This window comes from Oncorhynchus mykiss, chromosome 2 (assembly GCF_057628025.1).
Source record: "Oncorhynchus mykiss isolate SJ-2025 chromosome 2, ASM5762802v1, whole genome shotgun sequence".
Taxonomy (NCBI): Eukaryota; Metazoa; Chordata; class Actinopteri; order Salmoniformes; family Salmonidae; genus Oncorhynchus; species Oncorhynchus mykiss.
Window position 1 is genome coordinate 25,312,501 of NC_143023.1, and position 13,746 is coordinate 25,326,246.

The 13,746-nt window shown below is 43.8% G+C and overlaps 1 protein-coding gene across 3 annotated transcripts in view; it reads left to right on the forward strand.

The window, feature by feature from the left end:
- Positions 1 to 13,746, forward strand: part of cdk14 (cyclin-dependent kinase 14) — a 200,833-nt gene that overhangs the window by 40,632 nt on the left and 146,455 nt on the right. For 2 of the 3 annotated variants that reach the window (XM_021626100.3, XM_021626106.3), the window contains one exon: positions 12,991 to 13,236. The exons of the other annotated variant lie outside the window; for it this stretch is intronic. In XM_021626100.3, coding sequence (XP_021481775.1) covers positions 12,991 to 13,236 — 246 coding nt within the window. The remainder of the gene's footprint in view (positions 1 to 12,990; positions 13,237 to 13,746) is intronic. 3 annotated transcript variants of the gene reach the window in all.

Below are 13,746 nucleotides of genomic sequence, written 5' to 3' on the forward strand. Positions count from 1 at the left end.
GCTAGCTCCACGCAGGCCCACCTAAGACTATCTATGTGTGATAGTGATTAGGGAGGATGTGACGAGGTTATGTAGACGCAGGGGGGAGGGGTTGTGTGTGGAACACGGTGAGCTGACTGGAACTCTGGAAAGCCTCATCTGCAGTTTCTATACAGGTTCTTTACGTTGCATTCATTCAGCAAGCACAAACGAGAGCATCTTTAGACTTCTTTCTGCCTCTCTGTCTCTCGCCTCCTCCCTCCCTCCCCCTTCCCTCCCTCCCTCAGTGCTAGAAGGTATGTTTCCATTGTTGTGCTGCTAGGTGCTGATGTTTACCCGTCTGAATGGCTACTCTGTAGCAGTGTTTGCAGCTCACATGTCACGCTGGTCTGAGTGTCCGTCGGACCGAGCGATGCCACTCTCCCATCTGTGTTAACGCCTCACAGAACACTACTGAGGCTGAGAGGCTGTGCCTTGGGCTTTTCTGCAGGGTCATACGACACAACGTACATTCTTGTCTTTCTAAGGAGATGGGAGAAGAGAAATTAACAGGAACGCAGTCCTCCTCCAATGGCTCGATGGTTTAGCCTGGTTGAAGGGCGGTAGATATAATAAATATACATTTCAAAAGTATCTGTCACCGTTCAACCAGACTAAACCATCGAGCCATGGAGGGGTGCTGCTGCTGCTGCTTTTCTCTTCCCTCTTCTTCTTAGAAAGACCAGAAGAGAACAGGGACTGATTTCAGAAAGAGAATGATGAGGACAAAAAGGGAGGGAAAGCGACGAGGGAAATAAGAGAGGAGTGGATGAGAGAGTCAAGTGGTTAGGAGAGGGAGGAAGAGGGGAAGGCAGAGAGGCCTAAGGAGGAGTGACTGGTTCTACATGCTTAGAGAAAATTGGATCCAAAAGGTTCTTCGGCTGTCCCCATAGAACCCTTTTTGGTTTCAAGTAGAACCCTCTGTGGAAAGAGTTCTTCAGGAACCCATAAGGGTTCTACCTGGAACCAAAAGGGTTCTACTTGGAACAAAAATAGTTCTACCTGGAACCAAAAAGTTTCTTCAAAGGGCCTCTATGCAGAGAGCCAAATGACCATTTTAGGATCCAGAGAGCACCTTTCTTTCTAAGAGTGTAGGGCCTAAGTTGAAGTGGTGCTCTTTTGATAGTGAGTTATGAGGAGGCCATTGTCTGGGTTCAAACCTGAGCCCTTTACACTTCCTGTAATGCTATGAAGCCAGATTTAGACTGTTTGATCTTCCAGATCAGGGGTAGGCAATGCTGTTGTTGGAGTGCCGCAGATACTGCAGGATTTTTCCTCCAACTAGGCACCACACTGAGCTACTAAGTTAATTGATCAGTTCAGCGAATGCCTCAATTCAACCCACCTGTCCTACCTGCAGCACTCCAGGACCAGGGTTGCCTACCCCTGTTCCAGATATTGATCTATCATGTATGCTGCCCCTCCGCCTTACCCTTCCCGGTGGTATATGTGCATATCTTGTTAGTAATCTCTGTTCTGTTTAAGTCAGATCCATTTCTATAGAGCACAATGGTAGCCTTAGTACTATGATAATGATTCATAATATTGAGACTGTAGGCTCCATTGAAGTGATAACCACTGATGAATATATTATAAACACATTGAATGAATATTTATTTCTATGGTGCTAAGCTACTATGAGAGAGGAGAAGAGAACGGTCACTTCAACCTGGTGTGATAAGTACTACAGCACTTATCTGTCAGGGGGCCGTAGCCTATGCATTCATTAATCTCTGATTCACTGCTACTTTCATAAAAGGAGGACAATATGTCTGAATCATCATGGAGACAACTTTCTAATGACTCAATAATTCACTCTCTATATTTTGTTATGCATATTTAGTTGTTCACACACAGCAGCTGTTGTAGTTGGAGTGGTATGTCTCGTAGTAAATGGGGATCATTTACTGTAGGAAGATCAACCACTGCGTCCAGTAGAAAAGCATGGAATGAACCATTAACGGATACAACTGGATAGGTATCATCGCATCACAGGACAACTGCTCCACTTGCTGAAGTTCAAATGCCCACTAAACCCACCGTACCTACTTCAAAGACCCACCCAATCCATCCCACCTTGTTCCAAGCCAACCTATCCTAACTTGCCCTTCAGAAGACTGTCTGTTTCTGGCTCTGCAGGACTAAAGCCAAGCCAAGCCACTCTACAGAATGAGAAGACTCCCTCTAGATGGCCGGCCTCCCAGTCCCTCCCTCTCGTCTGGAGACAGACGTAAATCTATCTTATTATTCCTCTAACAATAATGTCTTCAGACAAGCCCAGCCTAGCCCAGTGTTGAACCTCTTACAGTAGTGTCAGTAAGGCTGAACCTAAGCCAACAGTCATTCTGCCCTGGACCAAAACCACAACAGAGGCACATTCTGTCAGACACTACATCCAACACTTCAACACTCCTAAATAGAGGGGAGGTTTTAGTTGTGACGTGTTACGTCTAGTGAATTAGATTACCTTGTTCTACTTATTTATCCATTGTTGGTCTCCTCTCCTTGTTCTGGTTGGCTCTGAACAGTGAGATTTTAACTATAGCTGTGCTGGGTTGCTGGCATTGGTCTAGAGTAGGGAGAGATCCACACTGGAGTTTGTAAGTGTCAGAGTGATTGGTCTGAGTGACCCTGCATGCTTCTGGCTCCTTAGGCTGGAAGTGCTGGGGAAGCCTGCCAATTTACTCATTAATATGTCAGAGTTTTTATCCTCCATCTTCATCCAAATCAGAGCCAAGTTCTCTCGGTACTAATCAGAGGGAGGAGGTGGAGGTGAGGCCTGGGCCTCTGGTCGGCTGGCTGGATGGTTAGCTGACTGACTGGCTGAATGGCTGGATCTAGATGGACAAAGGGTTGTATAACTCACACAACCTATAGATAGATACCTGTGGGAGGGATGGATGGAAGGATTGAGGGGCAGAGGGATTGAGGGGCAGAGGGATTGAGGGACAGAGGTATGGACGGATGGAGGAATGTAGGGTGGAAAAACAGAGGGATTAAGGCATGGAGGGACAGGTCAGGGCACAGTTCTGTTTTTGTGGACAGCTGTAAAGGGTCTGGTTTGCTCTATTTGAATTTGTGTTTTATTCTAGTCAGGCTTATTAACCAATGATTTATACACTAGATGTCAGATGGGGGCACTGTGTTGAAGCCATCGTGCCTCCATCTTGGCACTCCCTCACTGTTGTAAAAAAGTATTTTGGAAGTTATAGGAATATGTTTATTAATGTCTACATTTGTTTTTGTCACATTTATTCTGTTACAGACACCTTAATAAATACATATAATACTTCAATACATGTAATTTAGTCCTTGAAACATTTCATTGAAATACTGTAGAATTCCATTGATTCCTATGGAGGAATGACCGGTGGCTTCAAAGCCTCTCAATGGCCAATACATAGCAATCGGCAATTCAGGGTTTATATACATCATTCTTATCAACCCAGCTGTGGCATAGATACTGTAGTTTAGTGGATTGGGAAAAATTTAGAAAATCACCTACCTTTCCCAAAGCCTAACCCAATGCCCAGTCTTACTGTATCTGAACCTCTTTTCCCCATCACTAACTCTAGCCCAGCCTCACCTTGTATCTCTATAGATGGCTATAGCTACTTTCCTCTCTGGGAGATGGTTTTAAACCACAGCAACCAACATCTTCTATTCCAATAACTCAACAGTGCTACGATCAGTTTCTAGCAAAACCCATTTGACATAAATACCTTATTGTGAATAATAAACACAATATATACAGTCATTGTAATGAACACAGCTCCTCTGGCTATGAGCAGTCACTGTGATGTAACAAACACAGCTCCTCTGGCTATGAGCAGTCACTGTGATGTAACAAACACTGCTCCTCTGGCTATGAGCAGTCACTGTGATGCAATGAACACATCTCCTCTGGCTATGATCAGTCACTGTTATGTCATGAACACGGCTCCTCTGGCTATGAGCAGTCACTGTGATGTAACAAACACAGCTCCTCTGGCTATGAGCAGTCACTGTGATGCAACGAACACAGCTCCTCTGGCTATGAGCAGTCACTGTGATGCAACGAATACAGCTCCTCTGGCTATGAGCAGTCACTGTGATGCAACGAATACAGCTCCTCTGGCTATGAGCAGTCACTGTGATGCAACGAATACAGCTCCTCTGGCTATGAGCAGTCACTGTGATGTAATGAACACAGCTCCTCTGGCTATGAGCAGTCACTGTGATGTGACGAACACAGCTCCTCTGGCTATGATCAGTCACTGTGATGTAACGAACACAGCTCCTCTGGCTATGAGCAGTCAATGTGATGTAACAAACACAGCTCCTCTGGCAATGAGCAGTCACTGTTATGTGTGCTGCAGTGCTGCAGTGTTGTGTTGTTTTCTGGAACATGGTTTGTGTTATTTTCCAGAGGGTGTGTTTATCTCATGGCACTGCGTCTCTAATGATGGCCACAGATCTGGGACAATGAATGAAGGAGTGGTCCGTCTGCTCGGCTGTCTGAATATTTTATACAACCATTGATGTTAGTTAATTAGGAGTTGGTTGGGAAGTGAAACTCATCTCACTAAATATCTGTAGGCTTAGATTATAAGTAGAGAAACTCTCTCAATAAATATCTGAAGGCTGACATTGTAACATTATAATATGGTATAAGAAATGTATTATATAATATAGGGCCAGAGCTAAACAGAGCAAAACATTTCAATTTTTATTATGTTGAACTATTATTAAGTTACCACAAAGTGCCACTTACAGCAAGTTCAGGAAGTGCCTCTTTATCATTTACAGTAATTTCAGGAAGTGCCTCTTTACCACTTACAGTAATTTCTTAATAACAAGTAAATACAAAGCATTTCTGCTCTTTCCACTGCTGTCTCTGAGACAGTGGCCCATAGCAACGGCAGGTAGAGTGTATCCTGATCCACCTCTGACAGCCCGTCTGACCTCATTGGAAGTGGGAATGAATGTCACACCTTCCTACATCCTTCCTTCCTCATGCAGCCCATCACCCATTGATCTCTCGCTCTCCTGATCTCCTGGCCTCCTTTAAGAACCGCCCTCTCTCCATCCTCACACCGCTCTATAATAGGCCCTACATATATATACAAGCAGTGCCTTGAGGAGGTGGAGAAGACTGAGAGGGGTGTCACATCACAAAGAAAGATGCGAGAGCGAGAAAGAGAGAGAGAGACTGACTTCAAAGGATTGACCTAGTTAGTGTCAGATGTGCGCATCACACACATCATTAATTTACCATTCAGGAACACTGACAACAATAGCAACAAGCTCTAAATAGTGATGGAGAGAGGGTAAGGCATTTTTTCCACTCTTTCTCCTATCGCCTCGCAGCGTCTCTGGCTACCATATTGGCCCTTTGTCTCTTCGTGTGAAAAGGAAATGCACCTTTACACTGTGGCAGGAGGGCCGTGAATGAGGACTAAACCTTCGTTGTCTCTGGTCTGTCTGACTGGGTAAGCATTACAGATAATAGGATAAGTAGTGATGATGGGAGGGATGTTGCCAGATGCATTACCTTTGACCTCCCCTTAGCACTACCGTACATCCTCTAATACAGTCTTCTCCAGATTTCCACTGTACATCTTCTAATATTCTCCTCAACCAAGATTTCATTGTGTAACTGAACTACTACTGTACATTCTCTAATAATCTATCTAGCTCATATTGTCGTGTAGCTGAACCACTACCGTACATTCTGTGGTGGTTCATTTATTTACTATCAAATGAGGAGAGACAAACGTATCACACAAGTCAGAGTTATACTTAAACTGAGTCTTTATTGACGTATTAATAAGGGAGCAGGTCAATACAACAAACACATATAAAGTGAATCGATTGAGTGCTCTACGATAATGATGGCTGGTTGACGAATCACCCTGAGATGCTTAGTTGAGAGCCCCGAGACAAAAGTACAAAGGTCTTTTATAGCCAAGATACACCCCTTTCTGTCTACATGACAAACAACAGATGTATGGAATGGGTCACAAGGTTAAGATTTGTATGAAAGATACTTATAATTCACAGCAGACAGTATCTGCTGTAAAAACTGTTTTCTTTGTGTAGAGACCAGGGTCTGGCCCTGGGGGTCATCTCTCCCTGGTACCATATAGAACAGAAACATTAACTCATGCTCTGGAATGTGGTATCCCCAAAGACATCGTACATCTTCCAGAGGCCCATCCTCAGTATAACACACACAGATGAGTCTTCTAACAACCCCTTATTCTGTTGCATAAAACAACCATTTGATGCAATAAAAGTATTATAACATCCTCTTGCAATTCTGCTCTCATATTTCTCTAATAATCTATCTAGCTCATATTGTAGTGTAACTGAACCACATTATCTAATAATTTATATATCACATATTGTATTGTAACTAAACCACTACCGTACATTCTCTAATAATCTTGCAGCTCATATATCATAGTGAGACTGTCCTATCTGGGTTAGGGTGACAGAGACTAATTCAGGGTGTCATACTAGGTAAACTACAGACAGTATGCCCTGCCTACAGCTATGATATAATGATAGCATGCAAAAATATTTGTTTGCACATGTCACAACCATAGACGCTGATTGTGTGTGTGTCTGCCAGCCAGTCTGTTCTCTCCACAGAGTCCAGAGAGGCTCATAGAGTCTTGCTCTGACATTTTTGGGAGGTCAGGAAGGGAAGTGGGATGTGGGCTGGGGAATGGGAGGAACTGGTAGAGAGAGGATGTAATGCAGTAAGTATGCATGTGTGTGTGTGTGTGTGTGTGTGTGTGTGTGTGCGTGTGTGCGTGTGCACGTGCACGTGCATTTACACAAGCATCTGATATAAGGTCTTGTACATTGCTGTTGATGTTATTTTTGCATTAATTACTGTTATAATGTTTTGTTTGGGACATATGGGTTATGTCGTTGTGTTGTTGTCGAGATTTACTCTGCATGCATTAGTGCATTAGTGTTGCACTGTATACCAATACGTATGTACTTTTTCTAATACTAGAACATGTAAAATGCTTTGGTACTAGAATTGTAGTTTCGGTACTTCTGTCAAATGTGTCTCAAGGATCAAGCCTGTCTATCAGCGCAGGCAACCCCCCCCCCCCCCCCCCCACTCATGCTGCACAGAAGTTAACACAAAGGAATGTGACACAGCATGTAGACATTTTGAAACTGTTAATTACTGTTCGTAAAACTATGTCTATACAGGCTAGAACACTTTACAATGCAAGAAGATACGGGTAGCTTCCAGCTTTAGGCTAACTTTCTTTCTAGCTGACTGACAGCTAAAGGGGCTCCCGAGTGGTGCAGTGGTCTAATGCACTGCATCTCAGTGCAAGAGGCGTCGCTACAGACCTGGTTCTTGGTCGCTGTAGACTGTCGCTTTAGGCCGTCGGTGTAGGCCGTCGTTCACTACACTAATACTTTTATTATCACTACCCTAATACTTTTATTATCACTACCCTAATACTTTTATTATCACTACCCTAATACTTTTATTATCACTACCCTAGTACTTTTATTATCACTACCCTAGTACTTTTATTATCACTACACTAATACTTTTATTATCACTAGCCTAATACTTTTATTATCACTACCCTAATACTTTTATTATCACTACACTAATACTTTTATTATCACTACCCTAATACCTTTATATCACTACCCTAATACTTTTAATATCACTACCCTAATACTTTTATTATCACTACCCTAGGTTTTTTATTATCACTACCCTAATACTTTTATTATCACTACCCTAATACTTTTATTATCACTAACCTAGTACTTGTGATAATATGCTAACTATAACACCAAATATGCTGATTTCAAAGCTGATTGACACCAAAAACGTTCGGTCCCTCTCTCACCTCTCTTCTAAAGATCTCTTGCCTCAGTGAACTGACTGTGGTCTTGCCTCGTGAATGATGTCATTACTGATTAAAGAGACAGCTGACATTTTTTAAAATAAGCTTCTTCCATGCAAATGTTGTTGATCAATACAACAAATAAGTCCCAAATGGAAGGCATACAGATTGTTTGATATCTGTAGCCCCATGAAATCAGCCCCAAAAAAGCTAAATAACTCAATGCATGTGCACACTCCTATTGAATATGCATTCACCTGTATTGTGGATAGGCCTAGGCTACATTTTTATTTACCCCGTTTATCAATCGAGATTTACCATTCAAGTAAATTATTACCATAATGGTGTTATGTAGTTAGGTTGATAAAAACAAAGTCAAATTGATTGTTTCATTTATTCTCTAGTAACGTAAAAAATTCAAATCATGATGTTGAACTCAAAGATACCCAATGATTGAACAGAGCAGTAGCTGAGTTCATCTGTCTGGATGAAGTGCCATTCTGTGACTTTGGCTAATATGCTGTCTTGTTTTGCTGTGGTATCATTTTGGTATTGAGTATCTTAATAGTATTGAGTATCTTGATGGTATTGAGTATCTTGATGGTATTGAGTATCTTGATGGTATTGAGTGTCTTGATGGTATTGAGTATTGTGATACTAAATGTAGTATTATCTAAAATAAGGACACACGACAACGAGGTTCTAGCTCCAGCATGTTTACTAACCTAACCCTCACATGTCATACCTAGGTACGGATACCCCCAAGGGACATCCTACTACATCTTCCCCTCTCCCATGAACAAGAACTCAACATGCATAACCACTGAAGCATAACTGAAATGCAATTTGCAAACCAGTATTATTCTCTAACATGCTACTTCACATCCTGAAACAGTATGAAAGCATTAAATGACACAGTATGAACATTAACTTAGTCTCTTTTTGCTGGGTAGATAAGCATAATTTTGGCAGCTCTGTTGCTGTCATTGGCTCCGGATGACAAGGTTGACATTTTGTACAGACCTCACACTGGGCCACCAGCTTGACAATCTGAGTACTCAGACCAAGCCACCACACCGACTGTTGAGCCCTCAGTCTGCATTTGGTTATCCCCATGTGTTCCTCATGCACTCTGTCTAGCATTCCTGGTTGTAGAATCTCTGGGATAACTGTCCGTTGTCCTTTCAGGAGAAGGTCTCCATTACAGTGGCAGTCACTTTGGTGCACCCAAAAGGGCTTCAGCAGCTGAGGCAGTTCCTCCTGCCTGGGCCATCCCTTTTTGCATCTGTCGGCAGATGGGGTCTCGTTGTTGCCCCTCTGCAATCTGCTGCAGTTTGGTCTGAGATGCAGGTAGGCTGTCCCTTACTGCATTAATGGACACCTGTACCTCATCCTCTAGACAATGCTCCTCCTCTGATAATGGACGTTTAATTGGGGCCCTGGAGAGTGCATCTGCTGTGATCAGTGCCTTCCTTGGCACATACACCATCTTGTAGGTGAACCACAGTAATCTGAGGCGGAAGCACAGAACTCTGGGAGGCAAGTCGTCCAGTGCTTTTGTCCCTAACAGAGCCAACAGTGGTTTGTGGTCAGTCTCTGCTGTAAACTGCAGGCCAATAAGGTATTGCCTGAGCCTTTCACATGCCCATGTGATAGTAAACGCCTCCTTCTCCACTTGTGCATACCTTTGCTCTGTGTCGGATAAGCTTCGGGAGATGTATAGTATGCTATTGAACGTCACTCCATGTTGTCCTGCATCTGTGTGAGGACCACCCTAGCCCAAAGGATGATGCATCTGCTGATACCTCTGTCTTAGCGTGGGGACGGTACTGGGCCAGCACTCTCTGTGAGGCCAGGTCCCCTTTGATTTTGTCAAACGCCACCTGTTGCACGTGACCCCATGACCAGTCATTCTCTTTGGCTAGTAAGTCTCTCAGGGGTTTGGTTGTATCTGAAAACTGTGGGAGGAACCTACATATAGTGGCCATGCCTAAGAAAGTCCTGACTTCAGCCACATTCTGGGGTATGGGCATATCTGTGATGGCGCTGATCTTCTCCGGGTCTCGCTCTATTCCAGCTGCACTGATTGTGTGTCCCAAGAACAATACCTCTGACTGTGCAGAAGTGCATTTTTCATTGAGTGTCAGGCCAGTCTCCTGGAGTCTGGTCAGAACTGCTGTGAGCCTTACATCATGTTCTGCTCTGCCCCTTCCACACACAAGCACATTTTCCGTTTGGACTATGACGCCACTCAGCCCATCCAACAGCTGGGACATGCGTCTTTGGAAATGCTCAGGACCGGAAGCGATTCCAAATGGCAAAACATTAAAACAGTAACGGCCAAACGGTGTTATAAACGTTGTGAGTGTCCTACTCTCTGATGACAGCGGTATCTGCCAGAATCCTGAGCGGGCATCCAGCTTTGTGAAGACTTGTGAGCCATCCGACTGAGCCAGTGATTACTCCACTGATGGTAAGATGTGTCTCTCTCTGCAGAGTGCCTCATTCAAGTTAGTCATGTCCACACAAATCCTTATGTCCCCATTGGCTTTGGGACCACTACCATCCCTGCACACCAGTCAGTGGGACTCTCTATTTTAGACATCGCCCCAATTTCTTCCATCCTCCCCAACTCTTCCTTTACTCTGGCCAATAATGGGATAGGCACACGGCGGGGGGTAGTAAGGGCATAGGGGACAGCATCCTCTTTCAGCTGGATTTTGTGGTCACCTTCTATCCTTCCTAGACCGGAAAACACTTTTGGGAATTTATTTTTGAAAAGCTCACCTGGTTCCTCCAGTTCGCTCACTCTCTCAATGAGTTGCAATGCTTCAATTGCTGGCAGCCCCAGCAACGGTCTGGCTAGAGAGTCAATGACGAAGACAGGCTGGAGGGCACTTTTGTCTTTACTCTCCAGTTTAATCACCAACTGCCCTACCACTGGTAAAATCGTATTACTGGGCCCGTACAGTTTTTTGTTTGTTGAGAGCAAAGGGCCATCTCTGCTATAGCTATACAGCCTAGTTGGGATAGCTGTCACTGCTGCCCCAGTGTCTAGTTTAAATGACACAACCTCCCCATTGAGTTTAATGTCTGAATGCCAGCCAGTATTGTTTTCCTTTACTTCTCCCAGAAAGATGCTGTCCTGCTGTACCTCCTCTGAAACCTCATGCATTTGCTTTAATCGACAGACAGCTGAAAAGTGTCCTCTCCTGTGACATTTCCTGCATTCCGAATCCTTTGTTGGGCAATCTTTCCATCTGTGGAAAGGGGATTTCCCACATTTGTGACAAACACTTGAACTAGCTACTGGTGCTGTCTGTGATTGTTTTCTCCACGTCTGTCTCTGTTCTGTGTTCCCCTCCGTTTTTTTTTAGCTCGGTATGAAAATGCATTTATTTCCTCACTCTCTTCGCTCTGCAAGGAGCTGCTGTTGCGCAGCATCGTCTGCTGTCTTTTTACTGTCTCACTCTGCCTAACCTGGTTTACAGCTTTGGACAAGGTAAACTGGGAATCCAACTGTAACTTTTCAGAAATTGATATATTTATTATTCCGACTACAATCCGATCTCGGATCAGCTCTTCCCTGAGCAAACTGACAATGTTCTCCTGTTTGCGCATATATAACCGAGCTCTCTCAAATATAATGTTGTCTCCCTACAAAATGCGTTTCAAAACAGTCTTTAACAGCATTGTAGTTCAGTTTCTCTTCCTCAGTCAACGTTGAAGCATTTAATATATCCTCGGCTTCATCACCCATAGAGTAGATCATTGTATTAACATGAAATGCCAAATTTTTCACGTTTAAGCTTGATGCTACCCTGTACCTTTCAAAGGGCCCAATCCATTTCAACCAGTTTTGAATGTCCATACAATCAAAATTCTCTAGGGGACTAATGCGAAATCCATCAGCACTAGCCACTGGCTTGTCCGTGTTTGCGCCAGAGCCCGTGGAGTCGCAAACCCTGAAATCCCGCCAGTTTCTTCCTCTTGCAACATGTTGCTTAGCAGTAACTTAGTCCTTTCTCGTTAGCTAGCAAAATAATGATATGCGCTGTTTTATCTCCAACACTGTGCCCTCCCTGCTTTGAAACAGCCTGAATGTATGATTTACTTGGTACGTCCTTCACATTTATGTGATTATTAAAACCACTTCTGACACCATGTAGTATTATCTAAAATAAGGACGCACGACAACGAGGTTCTAGCTCCAGCATGTTTACTAACCTAACCCTCGCATGTCATACCTAGGTACGGATACCCCCAAGGGACATCCTTCTACACTAAAAATTATGATTTGTTGTTTGTTCCCTGTCAGAAGCCCAACTGTGTAACGTGACTAATCCTAACCTGGGTGAGAGAGCTACTCTGCTCTGAGAGCTGCAAGGTGACTCTTCTGCAGCCTGGTCATTGTATATATGTAGTGATTAGAGTAGCAGCTTGTTGGGGAGTCCAGTACTAAATATTTAATCTGAAAGGTAGGCTGTGGCACAACACGACACGCTGCCTGGTCCTTTTTTTGCCCAGGGAACAAACACACTCTTTGGCGGCTGTGGAGTAGCCGGTAGGTTGCATTGTGTTTAGAGGAAATGCGTGTGTATGTGTGTGTTTGTGTGCGCATATGTGCACTTGTGTGTACTTGTGTGTGAGTGTGTGAGTGTGTGTGTGTGTGTGTGTGTGTGTGTGTGTGTGTGTGTGTGTGTGTGTGTGTGTGTGTGTGTGTGTGTGTGTGTGTGTGTGTGTGTGTGTGTGTGTGTGTGTGTGTGTGTAGGCACAGCAGCAATGGGATGTGAAAGAGGCAGCAGCAGAAACAGAGTAGTATGGTTGCTGTGTTTTGATCAGAGGGATATGGAGATAAAGACCTTCTAACAGAGAGAAGTAGCACTGGGACTCCACAGGGAGGGAGAGATGGAGACAGACAGAGAGATTACATGAAGGTAGATCTAGAGGAGGAGGGGAGTTGGTGGGGGGAAGGGGGGTAATATTGGTCCGAACAGCAGTAAATGCAGATGTAATAATTTTCCTCACTTTCATTTTCGCTCACCCTCTTTCTCCTTTCACTCCTCCCTCTCTCTCGGTTCCTCTCTCCTCTCAGATATGTGTCACAAAGATGTCCACACGCAGCGGCCAGGGAAAGGACTCGGTCATCACGCCCCTGGACACCATCCCTGAGGACAGGAAGGTAAGGGTTCAGCGGACACAGAGCGGTTTCGACGCCTTCGAGAAACCCGCCAGCCAGGTGAAGAGGGTGCACTCAGAGAACAATGCCTGTATCTCCTCCAAGGCCTCCTCTACTGGGAAAGAGTCGCCCAAACTGCGCCGACACTCCAGCCCCAGCTCTGTAAGTCTATACAGTAGCCTACACACTGTATGCTACATACTGTATATAAAATACACAGCACAGTCTATAGTATACACAGTCTGTTGTCTACTCACTGAACAGCAGGGATCATTATTAATAATGATAATTACATAATTACAAATATTTTGTGGACTGTAAATTGATCACAAGAAGCCCAAACAGATATAATGTTTGACTAAAACGTGGGAATACATGGCAACAGATGTATTAAATAAAAATCACTTGGAGCTGTTTTCCTGGTCTTTTATGTCCAACATTTTTTTAATATATTTTTTAAAATAATTGTTGTTGATTTCTTGCTCTGAAAACTTGGGGGTCAAATGAAACCACCCACGAGCCAAATTCGGCCCACAGGTCGCCAGTTGGGAAACACTGCAATCGATAGTATACAGTACAGCCTATAAGCCTGCAGTACATTATACTGGTTGGCGCGACTATAATACACATTGGTTGAAGCTCAATGTTAAATTCATATCTCTATTTTTGACA